Source organism: Telmatherina bonti (assembly GCF_933228915.1).
Source record: "Telmatherina bonti genome assembly, chromosome: 1".
Taxonomy (NCBI): domain Eukaryota; kingdom Metazoa; phylum Chordata; class Actinopteri; order Atheriniformes; family Telmatherinidae; genus Telmatherina; species Telmatherina bonti.
Window position 1 is genome coordinate 17,422,420 of NC_136619.1, and position 23,097 is coordinate 17,445,516.

Here is a 23,097-nt window from a genome sequence, read left to right on the forward strand (position 1 = left end):
CATTCTCATTCTGATGCCGTTTACAGCATCTACCCCAAAACATGCCGTTGCTACTGCACTCTCTCTTCCTCAAGCATTTCCTTTCTATCTCTCAGTGAAGACAACACAACTTTAAATACTGCATTTTTGCTGCACATTATGATACTTCCTCCGCCGAGCGCGTATCTGTCTTCAGACGCACAAACTCTTTGGCCACCTCATCGTTGGTCCTTTGAGAGAGTATCCTCATGATGGTCAGGCCCGTTTCGTCCATGGCGATGCTCTTCGCCAGCGGGTAGCAGGCCGAGCAGCTGCCCTTATCCGCCAGCTCTCGGAGCTGAATGACTGTCATGCCGATGATGCGGTCCTCACGGGCAAAGCAGTAATCCTTTACAGAGACGTGTAGTTCGTAGGCCTCTGGACCATGTTCGTTACTTAAAACGCTAGGAAAAGGGTACAGAGTGATCAGGAAGGTGAAACTTACGACATACAGAGCTAGAAATGAATTATTAATAAGTTCACACATTAACCAGCATGGGTGATAACAGGTAGAAGGATCACAGCAGGGTTAACACAATAATAACAGCACAGATGCTGTCAAGTCACTTTGACTTTGAAACACATTTTTTGTTGTGAAAACTAAATAGAAATCTCAGACTGTGTGAGGATTTCTATATGAAAGCACGCTAGTTGCTCTGTGGACCCAGGCATTTGGCTTTCTTTGCAGCTGAATATAACCTGCCAGTAAATGAGTCTGACATGATGACATCTCCCTGGTGAAAAGCCCCCTCGCTGCATGCCTGACTACGATGAGACAATCCAGTCGTGTTTCTCTGATGGAATGGATGTCTCCATTCAAACGAGCCATTATTGTTAGCCAGGCATTTTTTTTTTAGATTCATTTCTCATTATCCCCGGGAACTTAACAAGGTCTTGAAATTAAAATGAAACTGCCAAGGGTGAGTATACCTGCAGACAGCACTGTGCTTGCACTCACTGGTGCTGGTTGCTATGTGGATGGCTGAGCTGGCTTGGTTCTGCGTTGAGGAGGGGATTAGATTGCTAAAGCAGTTAATTCATTTTCTTTCACAACTTCAGAGCAAAAATCATTAAGTGCTTCTAATAAATTTGCATTTCCTTAAAGCTTCGAGGAGGCGGACAGATCTCCTCAGTAAAGCATTACAGATACTTGAGAGGGATGAGACTGGCTCAGAGTTCTGCAAAATGCAGACGGCATACAGAATTCTGGATTAAAGGCAGTTTTTGTTTTGCTTCCATGAAGGAAGGCAAGACGTGGCCAACAATTCTGTGCTCTCTCTTTTCCCCTTCCCACAAAGGACAGGATACTTACTACTGGAATGTTTCATTGTACTTTGGTGACCAATTGTTATTCTTGGTCTTGGTGCTGAATTTGCGCTTCTTGTCAGCCAAGTGTGGACCAATGGCATTGACTTCAACAAATGGTCGGAACATGGCGTTGGTCTGCCAGATGAGATTATTGACTCCAACCACTGACAAACGCAGAAGAAATAAAGATATCAGAGATCATGTCGTTCTGTATAGTGTAGACAGACATTAGTAAAGGATAATCCTTGTAAAAGCTAAATATTATGGGTTTTGTTTTAGTTGTGCTATTTTTTGTTTGTTTAATTTTGTTTGTTTGTTTGTTTGTTTTGTACGCAGATGCATAAAGTGTATTTATTTATTCATTTATTGACAACTGTGGCACTGACATAAAAAAGTGTTTGGGTTAATCTGTCAATACAAAGACCATTTAAAATGTGCAGCCATAGATCTAAATTTCTAATTCTGGAAATATAGAAATTAAAGCTAAATTGCAGCTCTTCATCCTGTAATAACACATTTTCATTTGATAGCAAAGATTGAGAAATTATTGCCATAGTAACTTAATTGCCAGTCACACTGTATTGTTAGTGCGGCTGCTGATTATAGCTGTTTGCCAGCTGTAATGCATACAGTGCTGCCGGGAGGGAAGCGTAAAAGACATCATTGGAGCCACCGTGTGGGTGTTAAGTTGAATATGTTACTGTAAATCTCAAGTTGTGCATATATTAAATAGTAAATATTTTTCAAAAGAACAATGAGCACAGATAAACTAAAACCAGATTAAAGAGAATTAACTTGTTTTCAAAAAATATTTTGGGGATGACTTTTACCTCAAGTTTCAGCAAGTCTAGAGGGAGGAATGGTGGTGTGTGAGCTAAATGCTAATGTCAGTGTGCTAACGTTTGATAAAACGTTTGCCCTGTTCGTCTTTGGTTTAATGTTTTTGTTCAAAGATTTGCTAATTAGCACTTAAAACAAAGTACAGCTGACGGTGAGGGGACTGCTGATGGTTTGCTACATTAGCTGCGTTACCTTTCTTCCACTAAAGTGCATCTTGATACCTTTTTATAGCATCATTTTCAAGTCAGCTGATGGCAATGAAAGTTGTGTGACCATCAAAGTAATCTGGATTTATCCTCCAAAAACACTTTGGCTACGGTTTTTTCTTTCACATTTGTTTCCTTTCTTATTTTTATGACCATTTGTCTGAAGAAAGAATATATAAAAATTGCTGACTGTGGTCCCAAGAATTTAATTACCACTGAACAGATTATGTCCTTGAGCAGGAGAGAATAAATTTAAACATAAATGAATAAAAGCACACCTGAATATAGGGGAAAAAAAAAAAAAAAAAGGCTCACCCTTCACGCTGACTTTGTGCTCTCCTGTACCAGGGTGAGAGATGAGATTCACTTGCATTGACACCTCTCCCACTGATCCACTGGCTGACTGACCTGGACACACACCAACACAGCAACAGGAGAATTGGAAAGAGGTATAATGAAGATCAAGGAAGAATACAGAGGAGACTGTGAGGTAGCCAAGGACAGAACATAGAAAATAAAAAAAAAGAAAATCACTCAGGGAAACAATCCAAAACTGTAGGAGTAGCTTTTTTAGTACATGAGGTACCACAAATACATCCAGAAAGCTGTGTATAAACACCTCTGTGTGCCAAAGCAAAAGACTAAATCCAAGAAGAACAGTAGGGGGGGGGGGGGGGGGGGGGTAGACTTGATTTCACGCCCATGGAGCAGAGTAGTAAACTCTGTCAGGTTTTCCTGTAACTTCAGGCAAAACAAGAACAGCAAGGAACAAACAAAGACATAATCAGTCTGGTTTGAAGGCCATAGAGGAGGCAGATGGTGTAAAATGATGCACTAAATAAATAATGTTCTACATGATGACATCATCAAGCTGTTCAGCTCAACTGGAATTAAAATCACTGGATTTGACTGTACACATGGGACTCAGGTGAAGTTGAAAAAAAAAACCTCAGCAGAGGCTGAATGAAAACATGAGCACAAAGGAGAGAATATACTCTTTTAGGCAGCGCCTCGCACAGTTGCATTGTCATTACAGTCAATCACGATGGGACAAACAACTGAAAAGGATTGCTGACCATGTGTCTCACTTTGCCTGATGCAGGGAGTCCTGCCCATTTCAGCTGTCTCATGTTTCACCCAGTCCATTACAAACAGATGTTCAGCGCAGTGGAAGGAAAAAGCCTGTGTGGTTGATGAAGGGCTCCGTTGATCCAATAGCAAATCAATATCTGCCAAACATGCAGTGCCTTTAGAGCTGGTAATGAAGAAACAAGCCTCAAGATTTATTGTAATGATGCCCTGAGAGAGGCTTGAAGAGCACAGAAACCCACTGCGGCTGCACAGTCTGCACGTGTGGGAAATTTCACCGAGCAATGTCACCGCATGTTTGCCTCAGCTATCAGCTGATATGATGGCATAGGTTAATAGATTCCCTGTTTTCCGAAAGCTCTCAGATACATAAATACATAAACAGATGTTCAGAGTGTTGCACAGCAAAAATGGCAACTTGAAATACATGGAGGAGCAGAGTTGGAACAAGATAATAGTGTGCATTGAAGATAAAGGAGAGCAGAGGTAGATACTACATAGACTGTTGTGAGCTGGGTCACGTGACCGAGTGGAAAAAACAAACAAACATCAGATTGACAAGCTGTTGGCGTTTCTTGTTGTTGACCTGCTTTTCAGCAACTTTTTTTTTCCCCCACTGTCAAACAACATTTATCCTTAGTTTGCACCAAAGACAACAGATTACTTTATTGGCAAGAAGCAACAGAATATTTGTGTTTAAATGATTACATAAAGGATTATGTGCACAAGGCAGCTATACACCCTCAGCCCACCCATGCAAACAGAGGAACACATATATCCTTTTGAGTGCACACATAGTTGGATTAAGCCAAGACAATGTGTGCTCTAAATATGTCGGTGTCAGAGCGTAAGGGTCTGTAATTAATGAATCAAGGTTCTACTGAGCTGCACGAGCCATCAGCACATCTTAATCGTGTTTACTGACCTACAGCGCATCAAGAACCTCTTACAGACACCACATTAGACCACCTCAGACAAAGGGTGACAACATGGTGTAAATTCGGGGATGGGGGTTGAATGGGAGATCCGGAACAGAAAGAATAACCCAGAATAATCTGAAAATAGCACACGGTGAGATACTGTATGTATATACCCATCTGCCAGTCAGTGCACGCAGCATGGCTGGTTGGTCTCCTGGCTGACGAGCCTTCTCCTACAGCCTTTCTGCTGTCCTGCTGCCTGCCTCTGCAGCGTTCTGCAAGGCTGAGCACACTGAGGCAGCATGGAGCTTAGAGCTTCAATGCCCCGCTGGGCTGAATTCCCTCTTGGGTCTCTTCAGACACCTGAGGGTATTTCTGTCTTGTTACGGCGAGATGAGGAAAAAAAACAGCTCCATATAGAGACAGATGAATGAGACAACAAGGCATGAAAGTGGGTCAGTGATGACGGAGGATAAAGAGCAAGAAGAGGTACGAAGGGAAATTTTATACAGTTACATTAACACATCTATCATGACAGCGTCTTTTTTTTTTTTTGGTTTGTTTGTTTCTAATGAGAGGAAGGAAGGGAAATAGCATGAGAGCAATCGAGCCCTCCAGCATATGGGGTGAAGAGGTCACATGTAACTTTGTTTATGTGTTTGTTTTTTATTTATTTATTCACTGTGAAAGAAACAAACTGACTTGAGCAGTGAGGGGGATGGATGCATGAAAATATCCACAGGAGCTGCTCTTCAGACGAGATCTAATAAAAGCTTTAGCATTAGCATTATTTTCAACCAACCTGAACAGTGAAGTGAAAAGAGAAAACACCACTTTTTACATTTAGAGAAGAGTCTGAACTTGTCGTTTGAAAGACTTTATTGTCACAGTGAGGCTTTTTTTTTTTTTCAACAAAAGTATGTCTGTATCTGAAACCCAATAAACTGGTTGAGTCCTTACCTTGAGAGGTTTGGGTGCATATATATTTCTTGATCAAGGCATCTGTAGGTTGAGTGTAAAGGCTGAGAGCATACTTGAGAGACTTCATATCAGGGCTCTTTTCAAGGAAGGTTTTCTTCAGCCCGTTTCCTCCAGCATGGAAGTATTGCTGCAAAAAAAAAAAAAAAAAAAAAAAACAGGACCAGACCAGTTTGTTATGTTAGAAAACTTGAGATGTTCAAATATCTCCTGCAAGTTCACGCACAACAGCAAGTTCCAGACAGCTGATAAATAACCTAGAATTCTAGGACTGCATGGCAGTATGTGTCTGTAAAAGCATCAGACCTGGCAAGAGACAGCAGTAACTGCTACTTCTCCACATAATTACCAGGCATTTGAATCCAAGCATCTTGCCTGGATGGTTAATGTGTATCTGTGCTGATAAGCCTGATAGCCGAGGACAGACGAGGTTTTTCCTGCTTTGTAAATGCTGTCACCACTCCTACATGAGGAAGGTGGGCAGAAGGCCATGGATAGAGCTTATTACGCATTGAAATGAAGGCAGTATGAATGTAAGAACTTGCAGACAAATTCAGAACTCTCTTCATTCTTTATGTTAGAAACTGTCAACTGTCGTACAATAAAAGTTATAAAATACACAATCATTACAGGGAAACAAATGTACTGTCCACTGCACCTAAAGAAACAGTTGTTGTTTTCCAGTTTAAAAAAGGAGGTTTATAACAATCACTCTTAATTTAACCAAGAATGGAGAAAAACAAAAAACAAAACAGGAACCAGCCATGGTCTGCAGGCAGCAGGTAGCATCTGAGCTACTGATAAAGATAGACCGTCTTTATAAGACAGAGTGCCACCTTACACAGAAGAGTGTTTGCAAATATTTTTTGACTGGTGTCAGGTGACTCAACACAATATGACACTGCTCAATCGATGAGTCATAAGTCTCAAACATAAACTCAATATCATCTGCAATGAATCAGGAGGCGAAAGAAAATAAAATAATACAAAAAAACATGTAATGTGTGTGATAAAATATCCATCAGCAAACATTTAATTCATTCCCTAAAAACCTGTTTATGATTTCTATAACAATAAGATCAAGCCCAGTAGAGATGATGATGATGATGAAGCTGCATTTATTTATTTACATTTCCTTTTTATTTCTATAGGTAGATTATATGGGTTTTATGGATTGTTTTTCTGTTTGTTAGTAGGATTACACAAAGGTTCTGGAGGGATTTGCATTAAAACTACAGCACATGTACGGGGCATGCCCCGACTTAAAGTCACGTTTTTATTGCTCTGCATCCAGATCAGCAATGAAACACTATGTTAATACAGCATTGTCTCAGACGTAAACTCTACACACACATATATCCATAGCCATATCCATATCCATATCTATCTATCTATCTATCTATCGCTCTCTCTCTCTCTCTCTCTCTCTCTCTCTCTCTCTCTCTCTCTATATATATATATATATATATATATATATATATATATATATATATATATATATATATATACATGTGTGTGGACTGATTTTAGTTAAAGGAAAAAAAATCGGCAAAACAGTGACATCATACCATCGGCGTGCACTTTCAAGGTAAGTGTTGCGTCATATTTGAACATGTTTACATTGTAATAGTTGGGTCAGAGAAAAGCGGCATCCCCTCCGGCAAAAAGAAGACAAGTCAACCTGCATGCTTAAAATATCACCCTGCCTCTGGCAGAATCCTTGGCCAAACAGTCCCAACTCTGACATATGTCCTTGTCTTCTACAGTCTTACCCTTCCTGAATTCCTACTGTCTCACGTGTCCATCCATAAGGTGTGTCTTTCTATTATGTTTTTATCCTTTTGTCCTTTTATTTTTTGGACATTTCGACTTTGATTTCCATTACACCATTAGATAAACTATTTGAACTTGCATTGTTTGACACACTTGAGCAGATTTCACAATGGTAAAAGAGATAATAAGGATCTTTTAAACAGAAATAAAATCACAACATCTATTGTGAAATAAATGCACAAACAATTTCATTTCATCTATCACAGCTGAAACTGGTGAGAAAATCGGAAGCAGCTATATTCAACGGAAGGGATGAATGAAGCATTACTGGGAATCTTTTAAATGGGTCACTCTCCCTTATATGGACACCTCTATGAGTTGATGCATTTACGAATTACCCGACCCATTAGTTTGTTTGGGTTCAAAGTTCAGCCTAGATAAATTTCTTGTGTAATCTATGAATGTATGAGTAAAAATGTGTTTAGATTCCAAAGCATAGTTGTTAAACTACTTCTGTTTGGCATACTCAGTATTAACAACATGTTTGGTGTAACTTAAACAAATAATAATAAAGAATTGTAAATTGACATAAATGACATAACTGTCTTCTTTATTTAAAGACTGATTCTCCTTAACTGAACTGTTTTAAGTGGCTGTTCTAATTTAAATGCTGATTAAAGAAGGCCAGCAGGGGCATGATTGATCTAAACCTGGAGGTAGTTTCCATGGCGACAGTAAAATCAATTAGTTTTCTCAGTCCCCGCAACCTCGCCATAACTTTGCTTTTATCTTTGTAGAGCTGAGACTGTTTTCTAAGTTTCTTATATCCACTCATTATAACATGTGTGAAATTTACCCTTCCTAATTTCTAATAGGGAAATAGTTTAGTTCCATCCCTCACATGGATGTAGAGTAACACTGAATTTAAAAAGCTACACAAACTTTAAATGTGTCCTTTACTTAGTTCATCAAGCCATATATATATCTTTTCTCTGCTTTGTACACCTCTGCTTTTGCAAGGTCAAGTTTAGATATTCTTATCGTCAGCATTAAAATCTATAACAATTTTACCTTGATAGTGGGAAGCACAAGGTCCATGGCGGCGCACTGGCGTGGTGTCAGACTCCTGGCTTCTTCTCGAATTACATGCTCCTGAAGGAAGATCACAGAGAATAAATTATTGCAATGGGCAAAAAGATATCGCGTTTCACATTCTGATACAGTCAGTTTTAAGATGGAAATGACCCTCAGTGACCCTCGGTTTCTTGAACCAATTACTGTTAAGAAAAACAGAATTAGGTGCAGACTTGAACCACTGATGGACAAACTTCCGCCATGATGTTACATAAAATGAAAAATGTTTTTGCCAATTCTAATTGGAGCTTTCCTGATCTGTGAATTGATTGCAGTAAATAACTTCTGGCACTGCTTTATTTCCCAGGTGCTTGCCTCACATCATGTAGCCAACATACGATGAGTGTTTTATGCGGAGAAACATTACTGAGAAACTTCTGCTCCTAATCTGCACACGTTCATGTTTCTGACCGGGCTGTAAACATTTGCTTGAGTTTGGCTTTGGATGGTAGGATTGTGGCAATATAACCACACTGCAAAGTGCATGTTTAGTGTGCAGCACTGAGAAATGTAAATCTAAAACCAGCTGTTTAAAATTTATCAACAAACCAGGATATAGATTTAATCAAAAGTGTTTTTGAATGCATTTCAAAGAGTTAAAGGTGCTAAGGTTTGGTATAAATGTGATGGCCCTTTGTGAATAAGTATCTCACTCTGACTCATGTAGAACCCATCTTTCCTAAATATTAACATCCTCAGAAATCCACATCTGTGTATGCCTTTGAAGACTACTTCTCTTCATGCCAAACCTTTTAGAGAAATTTAAGAGCACATGCATGGTGATGGACTTAATGAAGATCAAACTAAAGTATAATTAATGTTTGTCCAGTGAATTTATACCACATAGGTGGGTCAGAAGTGTTTATTTTATATCCCAGAATGCATTAATAAAATCCAACAAAACCCCAAGAAAATTATCACATTAAATTAAACATTTTATGGATGATTAGAGTCACACAGCAAATAATGAAAATGATTTTAAACATCACAGAAAGTCTACACATACCAGAATACAACAAGTGAGAAAACTCAATCAGCTGAGGATTGTCATCCATAATGATGAACAACAAGAGAATGAAAATTCTGTATCCCCTTTGTAGGAAGAAATACACACATCTGGATACTGATCATCAGTAACAAAGATGTTGCCTCAAAGGACATGTGATAGAGCCACACGCAGCAAAAAAGAGACGTAACACACCTGTGTGTATACAAGGCACACATTACAATTCCACCGTCTGCATGACTAAGAGCTGAAACACCTCTCTGAGGTAACGTAGCTGTTAGTGAAACCAGAGTGTAACAAATGTTCCAGCCCAGTGCTTCACTACACAAAGCTCAGAGCATTAAACTTCTCCAGACTCGTCAGCAGTTAAAGACCTGCTTAGTTGTGTCTCAAAGATCTGTGCTCTACGATACCAAAGTCTGCATTAACGCATATGACTTATTTCTAAATGATTTACAATGTGTCTTTTCATTCTTTTAAAAATGTCTGATAAAATCACGTTATTCTACTTTTAGTCGTGATAGTGAACCAGTGAATAGTGTCGAGGTGTGTGACTCATTCACAGCAGAGCTCCAGCAGTAAATTATTATTTGGCATTAGATTAATGGAATATTTCATTTGTGTCATTTTTAACCATTAAACTGTGTTTTCAAGACAATGAGTATTTCCTGACATTTTCCTAAGTTGCTAAATTGGTAACAATGGATGCTCTTGGGGGTTTGTACTCAGTAAGATTTGGGTGGACTCCATTCATTGTAGGGAGACTCATCTACATATCACATCTTTTGTTTTTTCTGCAATTTTCAGAATTAAAAGGGTAGCGTGTCTCGATTCCAATTCTTTTACAATATTTTTTCAGTTAAAATAATTTTATTGAAGGCTTTGCTGATGATAAAGACAATATGTCTGGTTCTGATGATACCATGCACTACTCCATGTGGATCAGTGTAAGACATAGTTATATATTATGAGGTTAATATGTAAACTCTGTCTCAGAAAGATCACATTACCTTCAGTTTGGACAGCTGTCCCAAGTCCTTGGCAGCATTGAAGATCATCTGAGCTCCTTGCTGCTGAACAAACAAATTCATTTCCATGAGGACAAATAAATAAGGAAGACACTGACACTCAACCACATACAAACAAATCGGCTAAACAAAAGAGAAGAAGAGGGGGGTGATCTTAGACATACTGTAAAGCCAGAGAGTTTTAAAGCAGATCTGAGTATTTTTAGAAACGTCACTCAACAGAACAAGTAAAATGTTAGAAACCCTCATTTAAATCCTCAAACTCCTTGTGCATTCAAAATAAATAATAATTGGTCAAGTAGGATACATGATGATTTCATCAGGACAATTTTTTTTGTACCCTTTTGTATTTTGGTACATTCATTCATTCATTCATTTTCCAAACCGCTTATTCCAATTCAGGGTCGCGGGGAAGCTGGAGCCTATCCCAGCCGGCTTTGGGCGACAGGCAGGGTACACCCTGGACAGCTCGCCAGTCCATCGCAGGGCCACACAGAGAGAGACGAACAACCACACTCACGCTCACACTCACTCCTAGGGGCAATTTAGAGTGACCAATTAACCTATCATGCATGTCTTTGGATGGTGGGAGGAAGCCGGAGTACCCAGAGAGAACCCACGCATACACGGGGAGAACATGCAAACTCCACACAGAAAGGCCACTGACCAAACCAGCCAAGGATCGAACCAGCGACCTTCTTGCTGTGAGGCCACAGTGCTAACCACTGCGCCACCGTGCAGCCCTATTTTGGTACATATGATAGTTAATTCTTAAACAATTATTGGTGACTCAAAACCTGCTTGGTCAACAGCAGACCTCAGTAAATGTGATAATTATGAGCTCTGAAGATTTAGAGATGGCACAGTTTCTATTTCCTGTACACTCATTTGTCTGTTAAGAGGGAGAAGAGGGCTGAAAAGGATAAAAGAGAGAGATGCAGATAAGAGGAAGGAGGTGGCGGTAAAATGAGAAGAGAACTGGAAAAGGGAAATATGTAGATAACTCACGCTCTGGTCACTCAGCGGAGGCAGAACAATTGTTCTCTCAATGGTGTTCAGAACAATTTTCCACAGCTCTTTGAGGACTCGTTTCAGGACTGTCTTCTCACAAATCTTGGCGAATAGCATCAAACTGAAGCAGAGAAGGTATAATTCGGGTCAAGACATTCAACACGTGTCTCAGACTGAGATAACATGGCGGAATGCTTTAAGTGATGACGTCTTCATAATGAAATTAAAAAAAAAAAAAAAAAAAGAACCTGTGACTCAGAATAAATGCAGTTGCTTTATGCTTTAATCTTGCCCCATTCTGCAAGTCGGGTTGCAGAAACAGGAGGAAGGATTTGATATTTCCATATCATTAAGAGGATTCCCTGTAATACCCCATTGGCCTCAATGTTGCCTTGACAAATGGTTGAGAATGATTTTCAGTGCTTAACTGGAGCATATCACTTCTTTCAAGAACACTGCTCAATAAAAAAAAAAAAAAAAAAAAAAATACACACACAAGCAAATAAAGTTGAATTACTGAACATTCCCCAGAAATGTGCCTTCTGTCTTTGGCACTGACTTTTCTACTTGTACATTTAAAGGGCCTTAAATGAGCTACACTTTAATGAAAGTGCCAATGTAGCAATTAACAGAGGAACAGGATTCTTTGCTTTCTTTGGAACAGTGTACCTCTCAGGAAATATTTGAGTGTGAAAGCTGGTTTCCACCATTTGCATTGCAGTTGCTATGATTATATCTACTCATAATTTCATTCATGTTCAGTTCTGTAGACGATATTTACTTATTCTGATTTGCAAGAAGAAGTGACAGCCACTAAAAAGTCAAAAGGTTATGAGATCATGTTAACACCTTACATTCATCAAATACCCACTTTTTATCAAGAAGATCCATCAGAGGCCGGAGGACGGTTTCTGCATCCATGGCAGCATTGCTCCCTTTGGCTGAACCTTTCATTTGCACCAGCTCTTGGTTCATCTGCTTCACACAGTCCTCGATCACAGGTTTGAAACTGAGTGATAGCAGAAAACAGATATATATATATATATATATATATATATATATATATATATATATATATATATATATTTTATTTTTTTTTTTTTTTTTTTTTTTTTTGTCTTTATATTTTAAGCTGCAGCAGTCAAAGTTAGCCACTTCAAGTCAGTGCAAACTCGCTCTTGCTTTTCATGTTATATCATTAAAAAGTTAGCAGTGTGTGTGTCTTCTGTTCAGGCTACAATGTTTAGCAACTTCCTGTTCTCACTACGGATGATGCACAGCGTGAGTTGAGCTAATTAAATTTGAGTTCATATCTGTTATTAAGTAACCAGCCTTGTGGTCGAATTTCCCTGACAGAAAAGACACATTTGGAGACACAGCACTTACCTGGAGCCAAACACTCCACTGAGTTCATCCAGTACGGTGTTGAGTTTATTCTGCAGCTCCTTTAGCAGATCGCTGGCCTCTGCATCCAGCTGTCAGGGCAGACGAAGACAGACAGTTGCTGTACTGCATCTTTGCACTCCGTACCCAAAGCATCACTTACAGCTGCATATCTCTGGAGGCTTCCTCAACTATGGTGGGGGTGCTGGAGGGTGGCAGCAGCCACAAAGGAGGAATAACCTGCCAGTGGCCTCCCACTCATTCTACCTGCCACCTGTGCTGAACAATGTTCTGAATACCAATGGACTGCTCACCTCAGAGCGCTGCGATGATGACTGCTTGCTGAGTCAAGACACGTGATGACATTTTTCTGCACTATTACACAAGTTACAGTAGGGTAGTGGTGCTAACATTCAGCTGCATCTCAGGAAATAAAGCTTACTAAAAACCCTGCAGTACACTGATAAAAAAGTGTTTTTTTCAACTAAATGTATTTAATTGTTCAACCTTCGTTGATTTTATGCTTGTATGCAAATGAAAAACGATCATTAACTTGTGAGAAATTACACTAAAACGAGACATTCTGTTCAAAACTTTAGAGACACTTACAAAATGTTGTAAAATTCATGTAACCATGCATGACGGGTCTTGGGTTTCTGAAGAGCGATACCTAAGCACACATGATGGATGTGCAGAAGTGTTTATGTTTGTGTTCAATAAGCATTTTGGATATAATCTATGAAAAAGCATGGATGGATATTGGATATTTGTGCTGTGCTGCATGTAAATGTATCCCATTTTGGGAACTGCATATATGTGTGCTGAGATGGCTTTGTGAGGTGAGACACTGCACTGCATGCATGACAGATCACCACATTAGACCTCATAAGCTCAGCCATGAAGCCATTCATCTCACACACTCTAATGGTGGATGGCTCAGCTGGGAAGCGGATGTGTAAACCAAACTTTTTATAGACATTGTTATTCTGCGCACATGTCTCAACCTGACCGTGAAAGTGACAGATTTACACCTCTGTGTGTTCACATGCACCATCTCATATTTCTGTCACCTCATTGGAAGTGATCACAGAATGAAAGACTTTGCTGTCAAACGGAAAACTGGCCATTACGCGTTTGAGCTGTTATCTTACCAACTGAGAGGGAGATTACGTCCTTTCAAGTGATTAAAAGAAACAAAAAAAAAACAAAAAAAACAAAAGAAAACAAACAGAAATGGTAAACCCTGGTCTTATATAATCCTCCCTTAGTCTGGCTAAGGTTTTAGATAGGGCTCTAATCTTCTGCTTGACGGTCACAGAAGTTAAGATTCTATTTTCTTTTTTTTTTTGTCCTCTGTATTAACAGTTTTTGAACACCAGCAAAGAAAAGCTACTCTACTGTGAGATCAACCTACTCACTTGAAACCTATTGGAAGGAGAAATTTCAGCTCTGAAATTTGTGCTTTTATACTGAAAACCTAAATATAAATCTAATTGTCTTAATTAAAAAGATAATTACAATAATTTACATGACACAATGTAAGAGTTCTTTCTTTAGTGTTAATTTAAAAGTAATGTTTTGAAATTCCTAGGATTCTTATGCATAATCTTGCTTATTTTCTGATGCTGAGGCTAATTTGACGACAATTCATACTCTGTTAATTAAACTTTATAAAAGAAAAACATTATGTTTGGGATTTCGTGGAGCACCTGGCTCTTTCATGGTAGCTGGTTTCACTCGACACTGACTGGCATCCGGAGTCCTCCAGAGTGTACAAACTCTCCCCTGGCTGACAGCCTATCAGCTGCAGCCCAGCTTTGCTTCACTTTGCCTGTTTCAACAATGCAATATCTCCTCGCTGCCAGGCTGTTATTCCACAGCACAGTTGGTCCAAAATGACTTACAGCGCCAAATAAAGAAAGGTTTAATAAACAGCCTTCTTCAAAGTGAGAGAAGCACATTAGCAAACAGAGTCACAGCCAAAACAAAGTCTTGATTCTGATCTAGGGAGATCAGTCCATGATGAGTCCATAAATGGGCACTGTTCGAGATTACTGGTAATCTCTGTTATTGGTAGCACAATGATAATGGCTCTTGGTAATTACATTGGCTCTCTGGGAGTTGATTACTGATAGGGAACAATTATGCAATGAATGGCTCGTTGTGCAGGGAGAAAACTAACAGGAAACTTCCATCTGACAAACACTTCATAAGCCTCCTTAAAGAGGAATTTTTGAGATATACCTGACTGTTCGTGAACAGTGGAATGAAAAATCGCATATTTAGAAGGGAAGGTTTCGACTAGCAATATGATTATGCTACTGAGGATGATCTACAAATGATCACGGTTTGGACCTGCAAACAGTTTGGCGATGGCGGCACGTCAGCTGAGGGCACAGCTGGAGAGATTTGTAAGTGTTTGAGAAGCTCATTAAACACGGTCTGAAAAATCCTGTCTGAAGCCTTTGTGCCTGGAGCTTGAAGGGAGAGAGAGGTCTGAAGCCACAGCCAGCAACTTGGTGACTCTCTGACTCTACGTTGTACTGGGCTAAAACAGACACCAACAACTTAAGCTGCATATCACACTTCTAAATTACACGTGGATAGAAAGGTGGCAGAAAGAAAAAAAAAATGAGTAAAAGAAAAAGAAAACAAACAAAAGATGGGATCCAAGGATTTGAACAGTATCTCCAGAGCTCAGTGGACGGTGAGCTGGGCAGCTTGTCCGGAGGGGTGATGGGTAATTCAGATTCCGTATGCTCTATGGCACATGCGGCTGAAAGGGGTGGGGGTGTGTGAGAAGCAGAGGAACATGAGGGAAGGTGGGGTGGCACAGAGGGGAGGAAGGGGGCGTGCTTAGTTTTATCATTTAGCAAATGGTAAGAAGGGGTGTTGAGGAGTCCTGTTGCACACACCTTACAGAAGGACACAACCCCCTCTTCCTGAAGACAGAGAGAGCACAAAAAGAAAATGGGGGGGAAGAGAGAATACAACCACAGGAGACAAAACGCAAGGCAAGACAGGCGTTAGAAACTACAGAGAAACATGCATGTAAGTTATAGGAGGCTGTAAGGGCTGCTTCTCAGGTTAGACTGACAGACTGACAGGGAAACAAATCACCCCGATTTGAAAAATGCAACACAAAATTTTGGGATTGACCCAACTTTTACACACACACACACACACACACGCAGACAAAAAGTCAGTCAACACATGTTGGTAAAGGGAGGAAAGGGGTCATAAAGGAAGTCATAGCTGCAGTTATCAGAGGACCCAGCTGCATATCAGAATAACTGGTTAAGTATTGACCTGACAGGATGAGTGTTGGCTCAGTCCACGTGCACTTCAAATAAATGTAATCTGAATAAGAATTAATTTCAGCAGAGTGCTTATCTCAGAGGGGAGAGTTTAAGTTTCCAAATTAACCAACATCACCATCAAAATGTCAGATCTAATAAACTGTGGGAATGTAGCTCTGAAGTGATGAACGATTATCTTTACAGTTAAAAGATCAGTACATTTTTTATTTTGAAAATTAATTCATGTTACCCTTCTTAAATTGAGTTAAAAATCTTGGCTAAATTGCAGGTGTATTACCTTAAACTAGAAAGAAGACATTATCAATGTGCATGTGTGTGTGCACAGACCTGTTTGCCACCCATAGACTCAAACATCTTCTCCAGTTGGACACGAAGCTGCTGGATGTTGTTTAGAATGATGCAGGGCTGCAAAGGATCAAAAATGAAACTCAAGTCATTGCTCTGTATAGCAGCGTATCATTCAACAAGTTGGAAATATTTTCAGTTTGATGACAACCTTCAAAAACCTAAAATGTGAAATTTTCCATCTTACAGCTTTTGTCGCTGTATTGTTACAGTTTGTGAGCTTATGACTAGTCCATGTCATTGAGAGCGCTATACAAAAAAACCTTTCACAAGGGTATCAACTGTAAGATCCATCAGTTTTGATTTTGTGGCACGCCATTTATACAAAGAGGCAACGTCTCTGCACAACTGTCAGCGGGGAAATACATAACACAAGGAGAGAAATGTGTGCACTGAATGTGTCAGGCGTTATCGATTCTCAGCTCCACAAGTTTTATAGATGAAGACATTAATCGCTGTTTTTTATGGAGAATTATTCAACACGATTCTCAGACACAGATTATGTATGTTATCTGCTCAAACAACAGACGATGATGCAACATATCTCAATTATTACGGTGATGGATAGAACTAAAATAATAATCCTGTGCCCCACAGGAGACGGATGATTGGTGTCTTTCAAACTCCAAAACAGCCAACAGAGATCTGCAGCCGCAGATAATTTATTTTTCATGCTTACATTCACAAGCATATTTGTTCTGTAGGGATTAGATATTCTAAGTTTGAAAAATAGTTGGTAGTTTCCACTTCTTATAACTGGATTAAAGGAGTTTAAATGACATTAACCTCCTTCAATGACTCATATACCGGGTTCACAGTGACCTTGTTAATATCAAGGGCTTTTATTGATGCCTGAAGATGGGCAGATTTGTTTGATATAAAGAGTTTTCTATACATTTCCTGACTCCAGGAAGGTAGGAAAATATATTTATTATCATTATTCCTGGACAAAATATTTATAGCCATCTAATGTCTATTATTCAACTTTTATGAGAAGAATCTGAATTTATGTAGCTTCTCTTAACCCTGTTTTGACAGCCTTCAGGGGAAAAGTCCAGAACTAATGCTTGGTCAAATTTATGTTTTCAGATGCAAAAAGCATCACGTCTTCACAAGAAAGAATATATTTGGCAAACAGCTGAAAGAGCAGACTTGTGTCCAGAGGAGCAATGATATCTTCTCAGTGATACTGACAATAAGCTCGAGTTCATCCATGAAGACAAAACGGAAACTGGTTCTCATTCAGGCCTTAAGGGTTTTATTTGGGAGTCTAAAAGTGGCAGCCTTCTACTTCTGCGGCTTGAATGTCTGACATTTGGAGCAGTAAACCAGTAAACCAGAGTCTTGGCTGTGGAGTTAACTTGTTTCTCTTTTATAAAGTATAAAAATAACCAGCGTTGGCGTCATTAACTAAAAGAAGTGATTAGTTACTTGTTACTTCTGTAAATTAAGATAATATTACTTTACTAGTTTATCCAAATGAGTCCGATTAAGAATTGTGGGAAAGTTGCAGCCTATCCCAGCAGTCATTGGGCGAGAGGCAGGGTACGCCCTGGACAGGTCACCAGTCAATCACAGACAAAGTAACATAACTACTTATTACTTTAGTGTCCCATTTCTTAAATTACTGTGTAGATACATGCGGCATACACTAGATGTGTTCTGTGTGCAGGAAGAACTATGCACAGAAAACATTGAAAATGTGTGTAACTTTTGTGACGTGTACATGTATGAAGGTATTTTCCATATATTTAAATGCACATTTTTGCACTAAAGCAATTTAGTATAATTTAGATCTTGTACACCATCAGCATTTTCAGATCTCTGATAGCTGAATGGTTTTTGATCGATCAGATTGATCAGTGGATATAACAGACAGAGGAGTTACTTCACACTGATTTGTAAAGTCAAATAAAAGAATCTCAGTGAAATAAAACTCCAGTGAATTATAAATAATAACATGAACCATCTTTTTTTATTCTTTGATGTCCAGAAGTAGACACACAAGCAGTTTCCTCACTCAAATCCATCTCTATGGCAACGTGTCCAGGCAAGCAGACACACAAAAGCAGTTACTTTATGTTGTTGCCCACAAAAGTAATATTGGGTAACACGTTTGTCATGCCTTTTGGTCAAGGACAATACTAATTCTTGTTAATGATGCACATAAATAAGATCAAAAACAAGAGTTCATAGTTAATAAATATGAAGAATAAGTTCATGCTGAAAAGGATTAAATATGTTAAAATCTAAAATTAATCAGCGTGAGATATCTGTATTACAATAATCTTTGTTATATCGATCATGCAGTTACCTGAGCGAGTAAGCACTCTTAACATAGAAACGCTCTTTGACGTATTTTGCCTCGAGCGGCGAAAGTAAAGCAGCAGCTCATAAACACACTAAATGTATCCTTACACGTCTGTGCCTTGGGAAACTTTTGTCTTTGTAAGTATTAATATGTTAAGAAAACAATGGTATATGTGTTGGTATTATTTTTGTTGCTAGAAATCTATTGGTAATCTGATATGCACATGATATTTAAGCTAGGCCAACCAAATTCCACCGTAGCATGAAGATGTGTGTGTTAGCCAGTAATTTGTTTTTCTTTTGTGTATGTTTCAGTTACAAAAAATGGAAATGCGAATATAATTCATAACGATCTTCAGTAAGAAACAAGAAAAGCAAGCCTTGTGTTTTTTTTTATTTTTTTTTTATTTTTATTTTTTATATTTGCTGCTTTGTTCACTGGCTGTCTAACATCACATAGGCACGTGTTGTGAGGACAGCACAACGTTACTTTAACAATATTAAGTTTTACATTTTTGTAACACATTACTTTGTTACGCATTATACCAACACTAAAAACAAGAAATGTCAAACAAGGGCTGATTTGATGTTGTCTTTCCAGTATATACATTTGTTTGCCTGTTTGTTATTGTTGTTGTTTGGATCATCTATCTGTTTTGTCCTGTCAAGGGAAGGACATTTCATCTTTTCTCTAAACATTTGTAATGAGCCTGTCACCACTGTAAAGAAACATCTGCCTCTTCTGCTCCAACACTCTCTGTTATCTCTCACTTCAGCTTCAAAAACCAGTGTGGCTAATTAGGCCACTCACTAAGCTCCGTGTTTAGTCATCCATCACATTAAACAGTAGACAGAAAATACCAATGACTTGTCCCGATCAAATGTGGACAGTGAGATAAATTACTGTATATCCTTTAATAAAGACACGGTTAAGGGCATCACGTTAGAAGAGGGGGTTGGACTCAGTATTGAACAGACAAACATTTTTTTCAAGCTCATACACTGTCTCCATGACAACTCTGGCTTTTATTTATCTTTTTTTTTTAAATATATATTTACCATAAAAATCAATGTAACCTTTGCTGAACACATTTCTAAAGTTTGTTTGGGAACTTACCACATTCTCCTTGTTCAAATACAATGGAAAGTCCTTGGAAATGATTGCAGCATATTGCAGAAGAACTTTGTTGATAGTCTGTGTGGAATGAAAAAGACAGTATTTAATTTATAATTAGTTTGTTTGCTCTTCTGTTATTGAACCTTTCTGTAAAACATTCACAACCTAATAACAAGATCATATTGAAAAGAGCAAATATACCAAACAGTCCATTTCGATCAATGCCGAACTCTTTCTTTGAGTTATTACTTGTATCTGGAGTATTTAGGGTTTTATGTAAGCCAATTCCAAAGAGTCTGACCTTCGCAAAGCGGCACATAAAGTGAGCCAGAGCCTGTGGGTTTGGGCATTCAAGCTTCTTGATGATCTCAAAACTCTGGTTTAGTTGAGTGAACACATCCACCACTGAGCACGAAAAAAGGGCATGCTCCGAGGTCTGCTGGAACTGAAAGAGATGGGGAAGAGATAGACATTAGTTCAAGCAGAAAGAATTAGGAGGGCGACATGTCGGGGAATCATGGGTTTATGAGAATCCTCAAAACTGCTGAGGTAAACACAAATGTGGCATTATCTGTTAAACATACGTGATTTCCTAAATGTCATTTTCAGTCATGTCAGTCAAATTATTGATGATCTCTGTTTCCAGTGAGCCCTCAGACTGAAGGAAATAGTAAAAGACTACTGACTAAACATTACACTTACAACTTGATGAAGTCCCAGCTCTTGAAGTTTGAGTACTGTAGCTGAGCAGTAAGTCAATAAAGTTTTGTTTCACTGAAAGCAAAATTAAAATGCACGGGCAGCATAGTCAGTGTTCCACATTTTAGTGAGTATTGGAGTGATTTACAGCACTGCACTTTCATTAAGCTGGGAGTTTGTATGGGGCCTTCTCAGCAAAACCTGCATCCTGCTGATCATCAACAGGGTTCATCAGCTTCTGTTTTCAAGCACTGTGTGTGAACTGTGTTACATACTGCTATTTGAGCTTGTTCCTCAGCAGAGTATGTAGGACACCGTAGAGGGCACATACAGTTAAAGCTTAAACATTGTGCATTTTATCTTTAGCAAATAATATAAAGCTATGCATAAAACATCTCCACAGAAATAGTTGAACCTTCTTTGTATGATTAATGCCATGACATACTCATATACATGAACGCACATGAACACACACTTTTAACACTTGTAAAAAAAATATGGAAGGTCTTAGTCATATGTTGCACTTGTTTTGTGCAGATTTTGCACTCTTCCAGCTTTTTTAATACGCATCCATTACCTTTTTTCTTTGCCCTGAAAAAAATCCTACTTTAGTTCCTATTTCAGGTCTATTGTTTACAGTATTTGTGTTATTTATATTCCTATCTTGTCGTGTCTCAAGGTAAGACATTTTTGATTGCAGAATTTCCTTCATCTTCCTGTATCCTCCCCCCAGATATAAACTTAGTCTTAGCAGGCTGTCCTTGTGAATAAGAAAGCAGTATTAGGTGGCTTTATGGATAAATATAGAAGTTAAGTCTCGAGCAATAATTTAATACTATACTCACTCCATCTTTCTTGTCCCTTTCAAGCGCTCCATTGAGGAAATCCATGGCAACATCCTCATTCTCATCGAGCCACTGAATGACAAATGGGTCAAACCACCTGAAAAAAAAAAGTACAATTCTATCATTGACAGGCCAAATTACAGTTAAATGGACCTCTGATTTGTCTGCAGAGGGTGCATGAGATCTGTGGAAGTTAACCAAATGCACAATTCAAAGGTTAAAGCTTTAATTAAAAACTAAAAAAAAATAATGGAGCTATAAACTAAAACTCATTAGATTATTCCCAAAACTAAGCAGATTTTAGTGTGGCTTTGATCAGAGCTACAGATCATGGAGGCACTGATATGACGGTTTAGTTTGTGGACAGATTAGACAATGAAGCTCAGACAGAGGACAGAAGAGGACAGAAGTGACTGGGACAGATGAGTTGGGTACAAAAGTACATTTGTTGGTGGAATAATAATGCTGCTCTGTCTTTCACTTTGCCATTTCCTTGCTTAATGTAGTGCTCGACTTTATCCTTAGAGCCTCGGATGTCCCCTACATACCACTCTGTACTCTGGCTGAAGCCATCTTCCAGCCGAGGAAAAGGTAATAAATTAGGTGGGTGTGGTGAGAAGAAAAAAAAAAAAACAGGAAAGCAGACGGAAGACAAGCGTGTGAGTGTGTGTGCTTGTGCGGTGTGTAGATTTAGCCTATGGAAGAATCAATCCTGCGTGACATGGTGTTTGAGTGACAATGTTGAAGGCGGGGCGGGTGAGTCATTTGTCTGATAGAGTGGCTGAATGGGAGAGGGCACCGTGTTCCCCTCTTGCATTACACGTGTTTATGTCACAACTGCCCATTATTATGCACAGTGGAAAAAACCCTTTAAAGGTATACATGTGTCTCCTTCAAAGCAATCGTGAAATGAAATGCCAGAACAGCTCATAGAAACATGACAGTTTTATAGATTCACTCTTCGTGTAGAATTGGCCATAACTTTTAAACTGTTAATCATTACTTTAGATTTTGTCATACAGATAAAATGCTACTGAGTAAAGTTGGAAATGGATTTCAGGAGCTCTTCGAATGATTAAATATAGACGAAAAACATTTTAGTCAATTTTTTCTCAAGCTACAGAGTGGATTGAGTTGAGTTTGTAACATTTCATATGTTGTGCTGCATATACAGACCAGTGAAAAGTTTGGACACACTTTCACAATAAAATAAAACGGGTAAGTATGTCCAAGCTTTTTGCATGTAGTGTAAATGACAAAAAATAAACAAAACACCCAAAAAAACTGAAAAAATAAAAAAATAAAAAAATAATACAAATGAGCATACACATTTGGGACCCTCTATCAGCACAGCATTTAAAACAGTCCATCACTGGAAATCACTTCATGGGCTCATCTGTCAACCCCATGGTAAGTGAGGGATCAGATAATGGGGGAGGGGCTTTGTTAGTTTCTTATCAGACCCTAATTTAAACGGCAGTATCGACTCTGTTGTCCAGTGATGTATTTGTGCTTGTGGGCTTAATAACTTGCACATCTGTGAAGGCATCATTAATGCTTTATATACAGGTTTTGGAGCAACATATGCTGCTGTCAAAACAAGACAGCAAGACCATGTCAGACCACATGCTGCAAGTATTACCACAGCACAGCAAAAAAACGGACACTAAACTGATCTGTCAGCAGTCCGGACTTGTGACTCGTTGAAAATCATGTTACGCATTAAAAGAAGGAACATAAACTGAAAACCCAAATTATTGTATGAAA

The 23,097-nt window shown here is 38.8% G+C and overlaps 1 protein-coding gene across 1 annotated transcript in view; it reads right to left on the bottom strand.

Annotated features, from left to right (window-relative positions):
- Nucleotides 1-136: 136 nt before the first annotated feature.
- The window catches only part of unc13c (unc-13 homolog C (C. elegans)), a gene marked incomplete at both ends in the record, with an annotated part of 106,411 nt that continues 83,450 nt past the window's right edge, over nt 137-23,097 (bottom strand). Inside the window, 14 exons of the mRNA XM_079242494.1 lie at nt 137-422; nt 1,331-1,490; nt 2,688-2,780; nt 5,342-5,489; nt 8,204-8,284; nt 10,283-10,342; nt 11,309-11,432; nt 12,183-12,320; nt 12,698-12,786; nt 15,610-15,636; nt 16,342-16,419; nt 19,787-19,864; nt 20,088-20,231; nt 21,331-21,427. Coding sequence (XP_079098620.1) covers nt 137-422; nt 1,331-1,490; nt 2,688-2,780; nt 5,342-5,489; nt 8,204-8,284; nt 10,283-10,342; nt 11,309-11,432; nt 12,183-12,320; nt 12,698-12,786; nt 15,610-15,636; nt 16,342-16,419; nt 19,787-19,864; nt 20,088-20,231; nt 21,331-21,427 — 1,603 coding nt within the window. The remainder of the gene's footprint in view (nt 423-1,330; nt 1,491-2,687; nt 2,781-5,341; nt 5,490-8,203; nt 8,285-10,282; nt 10,343-11,308; nt 11,433-12,182; nt 12,321-12,697; nt 12,787-15,609; nt 15,637-16,341; nt 16,420-19,786; nt 19,865-20,087; nt 20,232-21,330; nt 21,428-23,097) is intronic.